At 33.4% G+C, this 20,788-nt stretch overlaps 1 protein-coding gene across 1 annotated transcript; it reads right to left on the bottom strand.

Annotated features, from left to right (window-relative positions):
- Nucleotides 1–16,664: 16,664 nt before the first annotated feature.
- Nucleotides 16,665–20,547, bottom strand: LOC137931550 (glycosylphosphatidylinositol-anchored high density lipoprotein-binding protein 1-like). Its single transcript, XM_068774981.1, has 4 exons — nt 20,431–20,547; nt 18,748–18,978; nt 18,130–18,265; nt 16,665–16,988 (listed from the first exon to the last, which is right to left on the bottom strand). Exons 1-4 carry the CDS (start codon nt 20,520–20,522, stop codon nt 16,836–16,838), a joined length of 612 nt encoding a protein of 203 aa, XP_068631082.1. The 5' UTR covers nt 20,523–20,547; the 3' UTR covers nt 16,665–16,835.
- Between the last annotated feature and the right edge of the window lie 241 nt (nt 20,548–20,788).

Genomic DNA, 20,788 nt, shown 5'->3' with positions numbered 1-20,788 from the left:
AACGATGTGATTGGTTAGCTAGGCTCGTCATAGCTTAGTTAAAGTACAATGACGTTACAGTGCATTCGTAACAAGAACAATCTGTATAGCGTATTCGAATTAAGAAAACTGTACTTCATCGTTGTTACCCAGCTCAGCCACGCCCCTTGACCAACTAGAACAAAGTAAATTAGAAAGACGCATTCACACATCTCAAAGGAATTTCTCGTTTGAATTTAGCTGAAAAAAAAACTCAGGTAGCATTGAATCGAAATAAATATTTTAATTTTGCCTTTTAGCTTTCGAGAGATATTTTAATTTAATTAATATTTCGCCGGTATACTTAATATTCATGATATTAACGTCATTGTGATGGTATAACGTCGGTTCAAGAGTGTGTGGGACATGTCCCAAGTCCTGCGGGACAATCACACGTGGGCGAGAGCTATCCGTGCTGACGATTATGCACGCCCGCTGCGAATGATACAGCTTGAAGGTTACTCTACTGTGATTTTATTGATAAGAATCCACTAACTAAGTTATTTATTTTATTTTGATTAATCTCGGTTCGAGAAAGAGAAAAATATTGATTTAATTTTATAAAATACCAATTGCAGAGGAAATTTAATCTTGGGTTCGGATTTAGTTTTTGGCGAAACTTTTACTAGGATTTTTTATGTCTATCTTCTGTGACAATACGTTCCACAGTTACCTGTTTATCGTGGTGCAGCTGATACACTATATGTTCATTAATTGTAGGTTAACCAGCTTATAAACAACCAAATTCAATCTACGCGCAAAACAAATCGTAGACATGTTGAAATAAAATATTGTATAGATCATTACAGTCGCGTCGTACGATCCATAACAAAAAATATCGTTTATAATACTTTGAAAACACCTGATTATTAAAAAATATTTATTGAAAACGATTATCATTGGTATTTTGTCAAAATTATGAAGATCACATAAGAAGTGTATTGTAATCACCTAAATTATGTAAGTGATCTGCGTAAGTAGTTTTAATTTAATATTACAAAAACGTAATTTAAAATCCAACAAAAATAAAAATTGCTTATGAAAAAATATTTTATATTGTTACAAATTACTAAAATAATACTTTAGTAATTGTGAACAGTACAGTGAAAAATACAGCAATGAGAAATTGAAAAAGTAGTATATCAATAAAATCTACATTTAAAGTAGAGCAACACACCTCTCCATTGTACAGTTTAACCTCTTGCCATAGTCCGCGCCATAATTGATACAGGCCGAAGCTAAAAACCAATAGCAAACTCTCGAATGATTTACGAGCGGCTAATGCGCATGTGCGGTGACTTTATTAACATTTATTATGGTAATGACCGTCTTCAATAATGTTTTAATGTACGCGAGAAGCATTTCAGCGTACAAGCTGACCTCACCTGCGACGACCAGGTCATTGCAGTAATAAGATATACTGCTTACACCAAATATGACCAATATATAATCATCGCTATTTTAGCCGCAGGACATCGGGCCACCTTTATAATTTTCCAATAGTACCGGTTGTAAAAGGCCTGCATCTAGCATTTGCCGACGATCTTAACAAAATCGTCTGTTTACCTTGTGTTGAATGTACCGTTTGCAGCGTTTACCAGTTTGTAGTCTCCACTCGAAAGCCTTAAAGTAACAGAGGCCATCTGTTCTGCTCACTGTGTGGCCCGCCCACTGTCACTTTAAGACAGATCTACTCATTCTTGACTCGATCTCGAAGAAAAATCTCAAATATCGTAAGTTGTAATTGATAATACACATTTACTCGTAGAGCTTAATCGTCACATTTTGCGAACAATTTTTCATAATTGTGATATCCGCTATTGAAAAGTTTCTCATAAAGACAATAAATGATCACATAGAAAATTTTATATTGGTTAGTAGCAGAATAAGTTCAAAAATTAATAAAAAGATTACTAAATAAAAAATGAAATCCATGTAAGCTTCATTGTAATAGTGGTTCATTGATTAATGTTAAACGTACCTTGCAACCTTTAGCGCTGATGAAGATAATTATATTGCTCAATGCCACTAAGAACAAGCCGGGACCAAGCCCTTTCTTAACTGGCAGTAATTTTTTTATAAAACGGAAGTCATTTTAACATTTCGTTTGTACTTTAATATTAAGAGATTACAATTTGTGAGACTCTAATTTACATGCATCAGCCAGTTTCCAACGGCCGTTGGTGCCGAAAGGTTCTGTAGCAGCGATCACGAGGCAGTAGACGCGCATGACTGTCCCCACTTGGTGGATCGATGATATAGTCAAGGTCGCTGGAAGTCGTTGGATGCAAGGAGTTCAAGATCGGCTATGGTGGCGATCTTTGAAGGAGGCCGATGCTCACCTGTGGGCGTATTTGGGTTACATGCTGTGGTCTCTTGTAATTTAGTAACACGTTGTAGTATCACTTGTAAAACTGTTGCTATACAACTGATGAGTACATTGTTGTAAGTCGAGAAATACCTTGTCGGAGGTTCTTAATAAAATTAAAATAACGATAAATAAATATTTATATAACTCATAAAATAATTTAGCATGTTCTGTCTTCAAAGTAGTCATCTAAACTAGAATAAGATTTACATGTACGCTATATAAGTGTTCAAGTTCATAAATTTCACGACTAAATTAAGTGCATGTTTATTTATGCAATCCGGTCCCCTGTGGCTTATAACCCTGCAATTAGCGTATTGTTGTTCAAATAACTCTTGTTACAAATTATACACATATATTCTGTTTAGTATACATCTAATAATTAAAAATACTTTATTAGCTTGTGGTATTTTCTATATAAATAAATGCCGAAGCACACAGACACACATACAAGTTCCAACTAAAGTTATATAAGTAACATAAATTTATCACACAAGCAATTGTGGTTCAGCTGCTGAAGACTTAGACTAGCGATCGTAGCTTGCGCGTTCGATTCCCGGGTACTTACGTAATTCACACTTTGTGCAATAATTATATAGGATTACAGCTCCTCAAAAACAAGTTCCAGGCGTCCTCTGCGTACCATATTAACACACTGCGATCGCCAACCCGTCTCCCTAGCATGGCGATATCGATCTATTAATGTCTTTAGGAGAGGCTTATGCCTTGTAGAGGGCGTCTATAGGATGAAACGACGATAACGATAATTATCACTTAGTTTGCCGACGTAATAAACTCCGCATAACACGTTGGGAAGTTAGAAGAGGTTGAAAATCAACGCTGCGCTTAACTACCATCTCTACCATTATAAGAAGAATCGTCTTTTTGTCTCTATTTTACTCATAATCTAAATATAATTAAAGCCGCAGAGGGCAGGAGTTAGACTGCCGCTGCCGTCTCAGAGTTCTGGACTACAGATTACTGGCGCAAGCGCAGCGCAGGACATTCACCCTCAAGGTAAAGTCGTCGGAAGAGGCCTCTTACCGGTCTTATTATAAATCTACAGGTGCTTACGGCTTAATTGATGATGTTGGCAATAAATGCAACGAACTGATTTTAATACAGGTGAACACCTAGGAGGTTTTACAGTGAAGTCATCACGTTAGGGACAGAGGGAATTTCACATATCACACAAAACATGTGGCTTCTGAAGAGGGAAGCTACAGAGTGGCAAGCGTAGGAATACGATATACCGCTAGTATTATTTATATATACAAAAATAAATTGCTGAAACTTTGTATATAAAACACGTTTCTGTTTAAAAAAGTTATTGAGTTTTTGTTAATGTACGATAAGAAAGTTCATTTACATATTAAAGAAAACTATATAACAAAGACATACAAAAATTTAATTTATCAATAATTCCCAAACGCAAAAGATTACAAATTACTTCCAAACAAAGGGCAAAGTAAAGAAAGGGCCCATAAGTTAGAGACGTGGACTTGTCAAAAGAGGAGTGTAACTCGAAGCGGTTGAAAAGTTTAAAGTTCGTCGGAAACTTTTCAATCAAGCCCCCGGCCCGTATGTCAGTGTGAGTTAAATTGAATGGACTTCTGAAACTGCCCTCCGCGAACTCTAGTTGGCATGATGTGGGAAAGACTTATAACGTAAAGTTTTACGTAACGTTTCGTTATGATTGTCTCCACAATTGAAGAAAATATATATTATACTTAACTTACATGAACAAACATAAGACAGAATACCTGGCGAATGGTTGTAGGTGTTAAATTTTCAATTACCCTATTTGTGTATTCAACATTAAATAATTTTTTTATTAAAAAAGAAACTAACATACTTTTATTTACGCAACTTGATATAATCACCACTCATCGAGCCAGTTCTATAAAAAGCTTCATTAGGTAAAAACAGAAGTTAAGTAATCTTTCAAAGTTTTAAATAATATGAACCTTACAGCGTTTAACAATCAGGAATATAATAAAGTTATTTCTATCCATACTAAACTAACTCCGTGAAATGAAGTGGGGTCGTCGAAAAACTTGCTCCCAGAGACCGAGAGATGGGCTGCGAACTGATAAGTGAATTTACTATCGCAATATCCGCGAGCATCGGCGATGCCCTCTTTGTACTCCTTAGCTTCTATAGGTTCGGTACTGACGATACCCGCATTTCCGACTGAGATAGGTACAGTTCACGACTTTCAATGAGCACTAAATGCTGTGGCCTACTGGTCAGACTTATCTGTTGATATTTTCAACGTTAATCGGCCCGTTATGTTGTCTTTCCATGTTACTTATCGGCTGAATAGATACGAAAGGCACTCCAAGGTCATCACAAATAAGATTAATGGTGTAGCAAATAAGAACTTTGATAAATATTCATATTCTCTGGTCCTTGGAGCCGGATAAGAAAGTCGTCTCGTATGTTTTGTAGAAGTCATTTATGAAACATTGACAGCATAAAAAATTAAATAAAAAAAAATCTATAGCACTCAGTTTTAATAAAAGTATTAAACGATAGAATATAAATGCGCATTTTATATTTTAAAGAATATTTCATAATATTATTTTACGCGGAGTTGCACACACTGTTCAAAACGGGGCCTTGTGTTTTCCGTCACACGATGCAGTAAACTTGGTTCAATTGATCTGATTTCTCGACAAATATTCTCTTTTAAATTTACAAGAGTTCGGGGATTGCTATTGTAAACTCACTTTTTCAGGTGGCCCCATAAAAAATCTGATGGAGTTAAGTCGAGTTACCTTAGTAGTCACAGAACATCCTCAAAGTGACTAATCAGAGATTTACAGGCCAACATTAGTTTCTGGCCTCTCCTCCCAGCAATCAGCAGTTTGAGCCGATAGCTTCCTACTTATAAAGTTATAATAATTTACGATTCGAAAGTGCATGTAATATTTGTAATACTTAAATAAAGGTAATTTGCATTTGAATTTGGAATTTTAAATCTGAACAATAAAAAATTAAACGAGATTATCGGAAAGAAAGATTTTTAAACAAAGTAATTAAATACACAAACTAAGTTTTTTTACTTTATATAAACTGCACAGACAATATAGTTGTAGCCTCTCACAGCTGAGTTTTACAATAGATACAAAATACAGTGTTATGTTATTATTACTATTATTAGCACGCGGATTTCGGATCCGCGAACCCTGAGTCCGGAGAAGCTGTAAAAGCCAAAATGGCTAACAGCGTGCAGCAGCAATCGAATAAAGCCCATTGTTATGCGTGATGATTAAAATTGGATATCGACAGTACGTCTAATAATTTTGTTTAATGAAGGTGAGATCTGAAGAAGCTAACACCACCGTATACAAATAAAATATATGCATATAAGACAAATTAATAATCTTAAACACAATAAAATACCAAATAACTGAATTTCAGAGTTTCAACAGGTAGTAATTTAAATAAAAATAAACTGGTCAATTCGACGAACAAAGACCAGAGTTATGGGCAAATGTTTAAACACGGCCGACAGCCAAATTCCGTATATTAATGGTACCACCCAAAATAAAATATCGGACGAGTAATGCACTTTATTTGCGCGGTCAACGTATTTACAGCAAGCGCGCATAAAGAAGCCGGCGAGAGAGTTTTCCTGTTTAATAACGGTTTGTTTGCTATGTTATCGCTTCCTTAAAACATTGTTTGGTTTGAATCTTGAACTCTTGCTACCTACAGACATACAAAGGTAAATACTTTCATGCTCGTAATTACTCGTATGTCCGCTTTAAGAAAATATTTATTTTTACAAGTAAAGATCTTTTATAACATAAATGATAAATCTTATAAAGCGTTCAGCTGATACATCAGCCAATGAAGAATCATTAGAGAATTATCGGATCTATAAGTTTCTCTCTCGGATATGTATTTTTACTCCTTTTCGAATAGTGTTTATTATTACTTATAATTGTACCTACTGACATATAAGTGTTTATTTAGTCATATTCTAATTTTTGTGAAGATTTTGTCTTGAGTTTTTACTTTCGTTTTTTTGTAATTATGTTTTAGGTGTGTGTGTCATTTTAGTACGAAATAAATGTTTGTTTTATTTTATTAGGCATAGCAGTATTACATAATTCAAGATTCTTTTAACGATTACACACCTGCCTAGTAGTTATATCTGCACAGCCTTGGGTTGACTGGTAGGTGATGCGTAAAGGCATTAGGTCCGCCATTACACAAATTGTAAAAAGAAGTGACTAAGTAAAGGAGTAACAGAGGTTTGGAACAGAAACGCGTTTGAACTCGCCAGCACAGAATAAAAAAAGTTTAGTTATATTAGCTGAGAATTACGGCTACAATGATTTTATAACGGGGACAAGACAATGCTTACGCTATCTACAACTGAAACCGTCTTTGCAGTGTTGTGCATTCGGTCTATTACAAAAGTAATTTATTTCCAGTATTGTGCGTATATGTGTACTAGCCATAACCATTTATGGGAAGTAAAAGATATTGTTTGTTTATTACACATATATACAATATCTTTTACCTAGCATTATTAGCTTCTTTTTTATGTGTAATATTAATTATCGTCCGTACACAAATATAAATTGTTAATTAATATATTGGAATAACTCTTAAAAAATCGGCAGCGATGATAAGGACATATTAGAAGAAGATCTTGACGTGTCCCACAAAGGCAGAGGTACACAAAAATTGCCTTGAGTGTCGTAAAGAACGACATGGAATGGTGGTCAATCTCAGACGAAAAAATTCAAGATAGAGTAGAGTAAGAAAAGGGACATTGACATCTGTAGAACGCTAAAAAGTTCAATAAAAATATGCTTATATAGGTAGGTTGATCTCCTCATTATCATCACCATCCTCATCATTTCAGCCCCAAGGAAATCTCACCGGTCCGGTTGACTCTGTTCCAGTACCTTAAGGCCCTAGCAACCATCTACTCCACTCTATGCGCTATGAAATATATATTGATGTTCTATTTCTATTGTCCCTTTCGTTCACTTCCCCTTTCCTTATGTCGTTGTAAGACGTCGCGTGCAGGCCGTTAGGAGCTATTTCTGTTGGAAATTTATAGCGGCTTAGCAATCGACATCTTATGGGTGATACGACGATGATGATGATGATAAGCTCTTATTTTGGAACTGCCGAAAGTCATGGCCGAGTGGCGCTGCTTCAGTCTTCTTACGTATACTTTTCAACGTAATATGAACTGTAAAATTTTGTGTTTTATGCTAAGCTTTCAGACCTTAACGGCATCGCATAAATTATAAAACATATTTTTCAAATAAAAGTCATTTAACCTACTCCTCTTAAATTTCGAACATGATTAATATTACTGTTCTCTATATTGTAGACGAAAATAAACATGTTTTACAATACTAATTCTTTTACGTGCGTTATTCAAGCAAGCGTGAAGAGCTAAACATTTCGACGGCAAATAAAACGTCGCGATCCCAAAGTGGACGGCCACTGGCGCCGCGCCAAGCCAGTCATCTGTCCATCCGTTCGTCCGGCGGTCATCGGTCGACGCGTTACTCACGGCTCCCTTATGCAAATAGACAAACATTCTTTGTCTGCCGCCCTGTTGCTCGGCGACAAGGACATTTGTCTTGTTTTATAGCGCTCCGAATACGTCTGCTAATCCCAACGCTCGTAAATAGCCTTTAAAATTATTTACTTTCAAAATATTTCTTCCTATTTTTGACACGAAAATTTCTTTAGCCGTTTTGGTAGGAAAAATCATATAGCATTACAGTAAAAATAAAGGAAATCATATTATAGTCTCGACATTATTTTTGTAAATATTCATTGATAATTATTAATGTTCATTTTATTATACTAAGCGTCAGATAAATAATTTTTGACAGAGTGTAAGCTATACAGGCTGTTAAAACAGTTTTAGAGAAATTTCAATCACACTTAAATATTTCCTACTAAAACTTCTAGAATCTTATTTGTAACGGATAGAAAAAATTAAATGTAAAAAGAACCTATGAATTGTTAAAAATATAATTTGAACTGAAGAATAAACTCAATTTGAAAAATAAATTGAAGAATAATGTAATCACGATGCGAAACATCATATAGTAGATATAAGTGACATCTTGTATTTCACAATAGATCCTTCCAGCACCACCCAACACGTCTATAAAAACATAGCCGTGTCTAATGAAAATGAAATTAAAACAACCAAAAACACGATAACAATAATTCTAAAATTTAAACTAACGAATTATCAAAGTTCGCTTTGTTTATTTTTCACCTATAAATTCAGAAAATAATAAGATTATTAATCAGACACATATTTAACACATTTATTATTTATGTCATAATTTAAAAATTTATGTGGAAAATAGTGACAGCCACGGGATTAATAAAAGAAATAAAAATAAACTCATAACGCATACATTTCGTCTTCACAAATTACCAAATTCTTCATGGATATGCATACATAATAAAGTTCCTCGAGATATCTTGGACCTTCTGTTTCTAAGTTTTAAATCTAAGGTTAAAAGTATATTATTAAATAAATCTTATTATAACGTTCAAGAGTTTTTAGTTTATCGAAATGTGTGGAACTTGTTTTATTAACACACTTACACGTTTGATATTATAATATACACATGAAAAAAAAATGTTAAATTTCATTTAAAAGAGCAACTGTTCAGCAAATCAGCATTCCGAGCTGGTGATATCTTACTACATTATAGTGTTAAAATAATTGTCATCATCAGATTCAAAACTGCATGTATATGCCTACTTAAATAAAGATATTTTGAATTAAGAATTCTCACACACTTAACATATACACGCCGAACACACTTTCATTGTACTATATTTTCTGTTTCGTTTTTGATTTACTTTTATAATTTAATTTTTATTAATAATAATGTGCACTCTCCTATTGGCGTACTGTAATTACTAATCTTTATGTTCTGTTATAAGTAAATTGTGAGCAGTGAAGGACCTCAGAATAAATAAATAAACAAAATGAACAAATCTTGTACTAGCGATAATATTCATATTCATAATTACTTATTCAAGTTATTCAAGATCATGACCTAACAAGTATATAATTATTGCTTAACGTCAATAGTTTCAGAAATCTTAAGTTAACAATTGTAATTAAAAAATGTAAATGTTGATTTTTACTATAATATACTTAATAATTAAAACATTATATTCCATAGTTTTTTTTTTGTAACAAAAATAATTAATCATATTATTCCAATAGCAAACCATTTCATTCCAGGTACAGGTCGTTTCGTGATTTCTTTATTGGATCACCGCCCTCCTACAATATTAGGAATGAATGACGTTGTCTTGATATAGGCTAAACGATTTCATTTATTGTTTTTCGTAAAACATTACTAATGTAATAATTATTTTAATTTCATTAAAATGTGCCTTTTTTTACTCGATCTTTTAAATTTTCTTTAGAAATCTTATACTTTCAATACTTGTATCAGCTATCTAAACGAATATTTAGAAGCAAAAATATAAAAAAACGCAAAATTAATATGATACTCCTAATTTCTAAGTCAATAATTATATACTTAACAGTAATCTTAATATCTATATGGGTTAAAATAAAACATATATAGCAGACATAACAAGAATAACGAGCACTGGTAGCCCAGCAATACCGTCTGAGACTTGTGATCATAGGTCGCGTGTTTGATTTCCGGGATAATCTTTATTAATTAAGAAACTTTGTGCATTCATTTTATGGGATTGCCACTGCTCTCAAACAAGTTACTATAGGAAGCACAGCAGCGTCCTCTGAGTACCATAACACCACACTGCGATCGCCAACCCGCCTTCCAAATGTGGCGATTATGGTATATCCCGCCATAGATATCTTCGAAGGAGGTCTATGCCTTGCAGTAAACGTCTATGGGATTAAACGACGACTAACTAATTAACGATATTCCTAACACAACTCTTAATTTTAGATATAAAAACACATATGTTTCAGACACAGCAAGTAGGTATGTGATATTAGAAGCTATGAAATAATTTTATAAAGAACATATAATAGTGTTATAATACACTACAAAAGCCACAAGGAAGAATTTAAGACATAATTATAATGTTCACCAATTTGAAGTCATTGCACGAAAAAAAGCTTTCATAAATAAAGTGTAAATTTTATTTTTGTACATTATGAAATCTGAGGAAGTTATTTTTAACAAGACAAACAATAGGAAACTAATTTTAATTTATCTCACAGATTAAATTATAAATATTTTTTTTCATGCTGTGGTTACTTTCACTCGATAACCGTTATTATGATGACGCTGCAAGATTCTACCGAAAAATCGATCCATACAGCTATTATCAATTTGAGCACAATGTATGCAATGCCAGGGAGAATAAAGTAAAACGGTCAATACAGAAGCGAATGACAATGCAGACGATGATTTTGCATAATTTTATTGATCTAAATACCCGTGGATCATTGATCATTGGGTCAATAATGCGTATTAAACTTGTCACTGTTCAGTAGTGTTGTATTTATACTTTCGATAAAACGATAATAAATTCTTTTAGCCAGAGTGCGATAAATTATTTTTTAAAGAAACTATAATAATAAATTATTTTTCTTACTCTTACGATCGTGTAAAAAATATTGTTAAAAAAACCTAATAAGTTTTCTTAATATTTGTTTTTTATACTAGATATCATAGGTATCAATCATAATTAATTATCACCGTCCACTGCAAGGCCTAGGCCTCTTAAAAGATCGCCACAATGACAGGTCTTGCTGTACCGACATCTCTGCGCAACCTTGACCGTGTCGCCTATCTACCTAGTTATTAATAGTATTCACAAACGCTATTATATTTTAATATTTCTGTGATGTTTAATCAATGTATTATTAAAAAATAAATTATAGTTTTTAATTTGCTAACATCAATAAGCGATCATCTTTACGTCTTACATCACTATATCGACTTTGTGCAAATCTTGGTTGACCGATGGTGCGTGCCAAATGACATGATCGATCATTGCGCACGAAGTCTTTGTGATCTGCGGAGCACCAGGTGTGGCAGACGCTTCATGTCCCTTCTTTTTAATTTAAAAAGCTGTACGAATAACGTCTGATTTAGTTTTTTAATAATTCTTAAGATGCGTTTTATTTCACTGGGTTAAGACATGTTGTTCTATATTTATTACGATGAAAATAACTTTGAACAAAAAATGTTAGGAATAATTATTTACTAAACTTTTTTCAAAAAATAAATTAAATAAACGAATCACCAGACCGAATTACAAGACAAAAGGTTATAAGGTATTTAATACAGTATAACACGAAAACACTGTCGTTTGCCTGGAACAAGACCGTGGCAATTTTCCATTCATATTAAATCATTTAAGTACTTTCATTTCGACCTGAAGTTTTTTTGTGAAATTTTTTCACTGATAAACATGTACAATTATTGAGATAACTTATTACAGAATTACCTCAATAATCTCATAGTTAGACTTTAGTTTATTGAAATAATCTTACTATGTAGAACGATTAAAAGTTACGAGTATATCAACCTTGACAGTTCATCACTATAATTATGATCATTTTTGACATAAAATTTCCACTGCTGGACATATATAGTTCTCTAATAAAAAACGCCGGCTGGCCTCTACAATTATCCAAAACAGCTAGCTGGATATGGTCTGTATCCATTGTCATCTGACGAGCTTCAGTTCTTCAATGTTGTCTAACTCGAAGATAGACGTTCTCCGCAACGCTTGCCAATCTGTAGTGTGCTCTCCAAAACCGTAAGACCTCAGAGGCCATCTGTTCTACGCACGTGTGGGCTACCTTCGCCACGAACAACTTAAGAAACGGTTTTACGACTTAAGCCCCCGTGTAAATTATGTGTACCGTTTTACAATAAACATTGCGATATAAATATTTAAACACACAACAACAGTCCGAAGTAAAAGTTCGACAAGAATTTTTTTAACTCGCAGAGCTCATGTTTCGCTAGCGTAACGCTAGGCTCAATATCGATGAAGCTGTACAAAACCTAAACCTGCTAATAGCGTAACGTCAACCACAAGAATTATAAATTGTGGCAATAAAAATGCGTAGCACTATTAATGTTAAAAAGACTGTTACTGTTCGATTGTCGTTATTGTCCCAAAAATTTAATTTTCATCACCAAGCGCAGATTAGGGCATACTAAATACCTACCAGGTAGACGTAGACGATATGTTTAGCACCAAACGTTCTACAGCTGAATTGATAACGAATTTTTATATATGTAGATTCATACAGATATATGCATTAATCTTTGTTAAAAATGTGAGTAACAAATAACAAAATGCATTCGAAATAGTAAAAAGTCAAGAATTAAGGTTAGTAAAGTACGTAACGAACACAGATTCCCCAATAACGAGAAGATGAAAGTTATTCAACGCTCGCGCCTTTCAAATCAAACACGTAAACCGGCGGCCAATATTTGCACCCTCACACATTGTTTGACCAAACTTCTCGCGTGTCCCAAATCTCGGTTAACACGGTAGAACCCTTGTTGCCCAATAAAAATCAACACAAAGTCCGGTGCGGATATCGGAACTTTCCCGCGTTCAAAAATTTACCAAAACTACATCGCAAAAACGAGACAAGCCAAATTATACTTAAATGCCTTGACTATAAAGAAGAAAATGAACGTATTTATAAAATTGCAGTCAGTAATTCTCCCTTTCAGACGATTTGCCCCATATGTTGGAAACAAGTGAACTGGCTTCTTAACACGCTGGACACCCCAAATTGAGTGAACTCGAGGGTAGGAAATTGGTTGAAGTTTATTGGAATTTCCTGTGGGTGAATATCACACGTGATTTAGGGTGTGAATTGACTTTAATGGATTCTGATAGACAAAGATCTTCAGAAAAAAATGACATAAAATATTTCTGCAGGTATGTAGTTTATATAAAGGATTCACTTGAGTTTAATTATTCAAAAATCTTTAAAGTCGATAATAAAATTTTAGATCAATCACTTGTTTTAAATAACTCATAAAATATACAGACGAATAACTTTGAACGTTTAAAAGGCTTGTAAACCTTCATTTTTTGACACTGTGTCAGAATTATATTTTTCTTTTTCCTTGTATGTAATATTTTCATTTTTTTATGTATTATAATATTTTATCATTATCTCTTCAGCCGTAGGGCGAAAATTGTTGAATACATGCCTTGTCTTTAGATTTCCAACTGGACCGATTGAACACAATGCTTCCAGCGTCTTCCGACAAATTTAAAATGGTCATCTGTTCACCTTGTGGATTGACAAAACTGAACCCTTACTCTTATCCTTCTCTGCCTACATTAAGATCACTCCAAGCTAGCCCATCCGTTTTGCTCTCTATGTGGCCTGCTCATTGCCAATCCGCCAAACTACATCAATTACGTGTATTAATAATACTTGGTCTTTAATTACAAAATTCATCGTTTTTCGTATCAGTCGACTTCTAATAAAACACAAATATTATTTGATTCATCTAAAGTTTGCCTGTAAGAAATCGCGGAATACAATTAGACTGCCAATTGCATTTCTGTCCTATTATTGTAATGTTTCTATATTATGTTTATAAGATGTACATACAATAAAGGAATAATTAAATATAATAAAATATAATAAATTCTTGGAGTATGTGCATTTTTACCTATAATTGATATCAAATATTGAAAATATAAGTGAAAGCCTTTATATCTGAATTTAGTTTAACTTTACTACATTATTTATATAAATATTTCTGGGAAACCTTGAATGAGAGACCCCTGATTTATTCATGATATTCACACATTGGTACTCGGCCTAACCGGAAGCCGATTCAATTGGGCGGAAAGGCGGCTTGACCGGCGGGGTCGAGTGACCCTTCTGCTCGCCCTTCCGCCCTACTAAGCCTTTTTAATAAATGCCTTAAAAGGATTTCTTTGAGAGATCACTTACGTTTTATTGCCCGTAGCATCATTTTGGCAGACACATTTTAGAAAGTGTTTTATAAATATTTTTGTACGTTTTGTAAATAATTTCATTCTTAACGAATTGGGACGTATTAATACGTCAAACGTAAACGATATATTCATGAGTATGTCCTTGAAATATATCATTTATATATATGTAGAGGCTTGGAACGAGTACGACATATAGTTTCGTACAACATGCTCTGACGTGTATTTAATTAAAGATATGATCGCTCTTGTATACTTGAAAAAGGAATTCGACGACTAACAGATGATTGGACAATAAACGGTAACTTATGAATTTTTTTTAGTTTATAAGGCCATATAGATTAGTCATAGACCTTCGTTTTAGAAGATGTTCCGGAGCTTCCCGAACACGGCCCATTCGAGTTAGATTCGGCGTATAGTTCGCTTTCTCTTTTTCTTTTGTAATGAAAATTCCAGTCAATAAAGTAAATAATGACCTTCATAATTTGATGTAGTTTAACTTAAAAATATCTATTTCTTTACTATAACCTATTAGTTTACACTTTATTAAAGAAACTCTCGTCGGAGCATTAAAACACATTGAAGTCCACTCTTTATAAATGAACTATCCAAGAATATTAAACTGATATTTATGCGTAGAATTAAATGTTTTTAATGTTCACTCATGAAGCTAATTATTGTCAAACACACTTCATAAAACTATATTTGTAAAGAGCAACTGTTGAGTTCTTGCCGGATCTTCTCAGCAGAACTGCCTTCGATCCGATGGTAGTTTCCTGGCGGGACAACAATGCCGACATTTTATGTAGATTAACTATTCGAAAATGCTTATAATAGCCTATTCGAATTAAAAATATTTCGATTTAGATTCTTGATTTAAAGCTTACCTTAAATCATTTGCTGTGTCATGGAAAAAAATTCTAAAGAAATCTCTTCGCAAGTGATTGACGTCTTAAACAAAAGAGCTGGCACCTTCATCATTAAAAATTTAGTCTAAAGATCCAGTGAATCTATGCACGCGACCCTCTGGGCGCTAAACACACTCTGCTGAATGCCCGTAGAGATGTATTTTACACGTATTTCCAACGAAACGTAACAGATGAGTTTTAGAAATATGTTTAAAAGTAGTCTAATAACTGATTATTTATTAATAATTATTAAATTTACTTGAGATTTAATTATGTGTAACCTTAAAATATTTTTTTAAATCGCTTATATCTGTTTACACCATATTTAAATAGAAAATCAGAACATCTCTGCAAGAAGGGAATTATAATACATATGAATAGTACAAGCTGATTTAAAAGAAAAATCCAGAATACATATTCTAAAGGCTCTCCTGGGTAAAATATAGAACATACGTGTACGTATGTACGTGTGGCATACAAGTTCCAATTAAATCTAGCAGGCCAACACTATATGGTAAATTTTCCACGACAAGCCTTGTATTGTTAAGAGAGCCTAAAAGTTAGCCCGGGTCAATAGTCCTAGCCAATACAAGCTGAGTCGCCTTCTTTTAACTTTGTGGCCTTAATATAAGATCCTGTTATTATTAATACTACGAAATATATTGATTTTCATTTACTTACTTTATGCGTCCAAAGAGGCCCTGTATTAATCCAGTAGTAATATATACGCACTAATTATTGAGGGCTAATATTAATGGACTACCTCTACCGAAGTAGATTTTTCACAATGTTCAAAATTCTAGTTAATATTAAGAACAGAACTGTAGTGAAATGTAATCTTACAATTCGAGCTTCATTGGCAGGCTCACAGTCGGTCCAGGATATCATAGAAAGGATTATGGCTAGGAATTTGTCTATGACATCAAAACAGGAACAAAGGGATCCGTAAATGGACAAAAGTGATCGACTTAGGCCAGCAGATTAGCTTGTTGGTGGTAGAGGGTACAACAGATGGCCGCTAGTAGCTTACGGTACAAAGCGGCAAATGGGAAACGTCCATCCGCAAGATGGAGAGAGGCCTATGTCCAGCGGTGGACATCTTGCGACTAAAATGAAAATCATGACACAAACTAAGCATTCAATAAACCGCACAGAAATAGAAAACATCTGTGTTAATAATAAAATTCTAGTGTAAAACATACATATCAAACATAAATAAAACAAATATTAACAACCAACCACTTTAATACAAAAACTACATCGAAACATTGCAAACAGAACTTTTCGGGAATAATCCACCAGACATCACTAACTTACATTTACATACCTCTCCACAAAAGTTGAACTTTTATTTCCTTTGGTATAACAAGATAAGCTGTGCAAAGATATGATATACAGATTGTGTAGAATTGATATTATGAGATATTATTTTCAAGCTGATTATTAGTTAAGAAAGGCGTATTAAACTATTCAGTTGGCTGTCATTTAAACGTCGGAGATAAATCTAACTGGATTTAATACTTAATTGGGGTTGAAATTTTAAACGGGATTTAAATCGTGGATCAAACAAAAGCAACTTTACCCACTGTTTGAACTAATAACAGGACAGTGACGAAGAAGAACACAGTGGGTGGGATGGATTTGGATGATTTGTCTTTTAAACCATGTGGCGATATCACTGGCAATGCAAGTGCTTGATTGTTGCAACGGTTTAACTGTGGAGTAAAAAATAATAAATTATAGTCTGTGTTAAAAAGATTCTTGAGCATCAATTACTGGTAGTCTTGTGTATTTAATGGATTCAGGCGTTACATTGCGGAAGTCCATCCTAAATAAGAAAGGACCAATATGTAGCCACCTCCGCACATGCAGTGGTTGTCGTGCATGGTAGTCTTGTGGTTCGTGTGTAAGGTTTATAATATTTTAAAAAATTGTTTTAGTATGTACAACTGCTTAGTTGCTCAGAGTCACATTACAGTCTATTTCTAAGATCTTATAGTCCGATTATTTGTCACATTAGTTATAACGTATTTTTAAAATCGCGAATAAAGCAGATATTGTTTTAAGCACGATTTAAAACGGTTATTATTATTTGTTAATACTGCGTATATTCACTTTATCGATACAATGCAGTCATACAGATAAATTCTAAACGGGTTTTGATCTAATAGATATATAATATAAGTGTCCTCAACAACAAGTCTTAACCAAATAGTATGAAAGTTTTACTGTGTCCTGAACAACAAGTTGTGATCAAACAATAATATGTTAGTATTGTTGTAGTCTGATGTTGTAATCAAACAGAATTTTGATAGTATTGGTGTGTTTTAAACAGCAAATTCTAAACACTTATGAAAATAACACTCTGTTCTTAACAACTAATCGTGACCAAACTTCAAAGTTATTATGTGTTCTGAGCAACAGGTTGTGATCAAACAACAATATAAAAAAATTAACTTAAATATATCACTGTATTCCGAAGAAGAAGTCTTGACCAAACAGTAACATTAAATTATCAAGGTGTTCTTAACGGTCCTTTTTGGACTTGTTCTTACCAAATAATAACGTGAAACTGTCAATGTATTCTCAACAACAAATCGTGACTAAACAGCATCAGGATATTCTGTTTCGAACCGTGCCATTTTCCATTAAAATTGCAGACCTAACAAAATGAACCGCCTTATTCTCAAGATGGCAAACAAAATTAGTGTCCTAAAAACCTATCCATTGCTACATTACAATGAATATGTATATCAGATTAGCTTAAGACTAAGGTATTTCTTATTGTACGGTATGTAATCAATTTATTTCAAGTAAAACATTTTTGTAGTCTAAATTAGGACGGGTATGTTATACCTCACAGCATGTAGTCTCTGGTGATCCGAGACATCCGGATCGACATCCACGTATCACGGCCTCGTAAATATTGCCTTTAGAGATCACAGAGGTGAAACATTTGTCGTCCACGCTGTGACATGTTATTGTGTGCACTCTGAAATAATTACAGAAAATATACGGTTAAATTAACACAACATTTGAAGTTGGAAGACTTGTTATAACTTTATTGCCTCTTGTTTCACTGTACACTGTTTTTTGTTTTACATTATTTTAATATTGTACACAATGTAAATTGTTTACTATCCTACTACATACTTAATTTTTTACTAATTTTGAAGGCAGGACGTTGAATGAAGTATATGGGTGTAATTTTACACATACATTTCAAATAGTATTACACAATTAAAAGATTCATAATTTGTATTTAATGTTATTTTTCCGCAATGCGAATACATATGGCAATAAAATTGTTACTATATATTTTAGGCAATGGGCAGGGACCGTTGTCATTGAGTTCTGAGAGGTCTATGTATTGCAATAGTCGTCCATCGGCTGACATGATGTTGATAACGCTGCTTTAGCGTTCTGCCCCCAAAAAAGTAAATAGCAAATTAAACATATGTTCGTTCATCTTACCTATACTTGGTGGGATCTAAACATGCCTTTAACGGTGTTTCGGATTTGTAAGTACAAACATAACATTCGAGGGCACGTTTTGGCGTCGTGCGCGAGACGGGCACGGTCTTCGGCGTAGGCAGTATCGCAGGCGCCCGCCTCCCTGGCCCCATGTCCGACTTCTCCGCTTGTTCTACGTCCTCTTCTTCTTCATCTTCTCCTTCTTCATCTTCATCGTCTTCCTCATTGCGCCTTTTAAAAGTAATTTCTACTTTTTAGTTAAAATTATTATTACCTGACTTTTCTTTTAGGTGTCTATAAAGTCATATGTTGGTTAAATAAACCTTAGCAGCAGAGGCCTTAAGGTTCTGGAGCAGAGGACGTTCTACAAGATATACAGATAACCTTACTAAGGTCGTCGCAGTATGCAGCATTAATACTTTAAATTTGTCTCTTTAATTTACTCAGTAAAGAAAGGTTTTCTTATTTGTCAAAAATAAAAGTGTAAAGAGTTTTTCTTCTTCTTTTATCTGTTCGAGAATAGAAACATATATGTTATTAGTAATCGATTTTTGTTAACTTCGCTGAATAAGATCAAAGTCCTTCAGTGGACCTCTTGGATATCTGCAGCTGATTCAAATAAATATAAATCCATCAACGAAATAGGAAATTTAGTAAATCCAAAGAATTCTCAATAAACTAATATATTTATTTCAAATCGCTTAAAACAATTTCATTATTATTATGTTAATGTAATCATCTTAAACATTTTTACATACATAGTTTTAACTTACTACTTATTGTTGTATTGTTTCTATAAAAGAAATCTATATCTAAATGAATTTTTTACCTTCTTTAGTAAAATCTACTTTTATATTGAGAAAGTGTCAATCACAGTAGTACAGTAGCAATTTCATGTTAAGTAACTACTGTCGCATACATTTGAAACCGTTAAATTGTTCCCCCTTGTACTAAATCTAAATTTTCCAATTAAGAAAACAAAATATTTACAATAGTCTTAAGCATTAACACGTTATTGTAGGTGCCAGAGAAAAATCTCGTACAGATTGCAAAAAAAATGATTCGATATTGTAATTATTTATTGACGTAACTTTATAATTTTGATTTATTAAAAAAATGCTACTAAATCAAATGTACATAAATAATTAATAAAATTTACTTCATGATTAATGTAATAACAGTGAAATTCTCATACTACGCAAGACGTGAAAGCCGTACAAAACGGTAAATATCTAACATAAAGTATAAATAAAGATAAAGAATCGACTTCATCGAGTCAGCAAACCTTTCTAGGGCAATGTGTATAATAATATGGGTACGCGCTTTTATAACAGGAAATATTCAGAAAGTTTCCCTTTGTATCCTAACGGTTACACTGTAAATTACTTCATAGAAGATATCACAGTTTTACCTATGATATATTTGCTTCCAAGGTATAACAATGTTTATTAAATTATTTAATCATGTAATATTAAAAAAATACAAAGTCCCGAGTTTTATTTCACTTGTTCTTCTCAGTTCTGAGGCATTTCATCAGAATAGGTTCTAGACGCAACTCCCAGTCAACATGTACTCCAAGGTAGGTTGTATAAAGATTTTTTTTTAAATTCGAATTTGAATTTAAAAGTTTCCATATTACCTCATTACTCAAATTGTTTCATACAGTAAAAGTTAAAGACTCACTCCTCTTCGTCGTCGTCATCCATCTTGGAGCGACTCCTGGCCGGCAGGAGAAGCAGCATTGCCAGCAACAAACACAACTGCCACCTCACCATCGCACGAACTATTCCGTAATCCTGTACTTGTATTACCCACACGGTTGATTTGTCATTTTAATACCAAAATTGTTTCACTGTAAATATTTGGACGGAATCAAAAATTTTTGTTATTGACAGCAAGTCATTTTTAGAATAAAATTCTTTCTTTTTTCATCGTCTACTCCGACCTCTTTTAAGATAATGTCATATGCATAAATTATTCGTCAATAACCGGTCATATTGTAAATATAATAGTGAGGTCTGTGTCCAGAAGTGTTCCTTAA

The sequence above is a fragment of the Battus philenor genome, unplaced genomic scaffold (assembly GCF_028537555.1).
Source record: "Battus philenor isolate CCGP_79_NKW_IND1 unplaced genomic scaffold, ilBatPhil1.0.hap1 SCAF_11, whole genome shotgun sequence".
Lineage (NCBI taxonomy): Eukaryota > Metazoa > Arthropoda > Insecta > Lepidoptera > Papilionidae > Battus > Battus philenor.
This window is presented reverse-complemented; position numbering and strand designations above follow the sequence as displayed.

What these genes read in the sequence shown, in the direction of transcription:
- LOC137931550 (XM_068774981.1), bottom strand. Translation starts at nt 20,522, where the DNA reads ATGGTGAGGTGGCAGTTGTGTTTGTTGCTGGCAATGCTGCTTCTCCTG. An exon ending in TTAGATCCCACCAAGTATAG is followed by an intron (nt 18,266 to 18,747) that starts GTAAGATGAACG and finishes TAATTATTTCAG; the next exon opens with AGTGCACACAATAACATGTC. An exon ending in CAGAGACTACATGCTGTGAG is followed by an intron (nt 16,989 to 18,129) that starts GTATAACATACC and finishes TTTACTCCACAG; the next exon opens with TTAAACCGTTGCAACAATCA.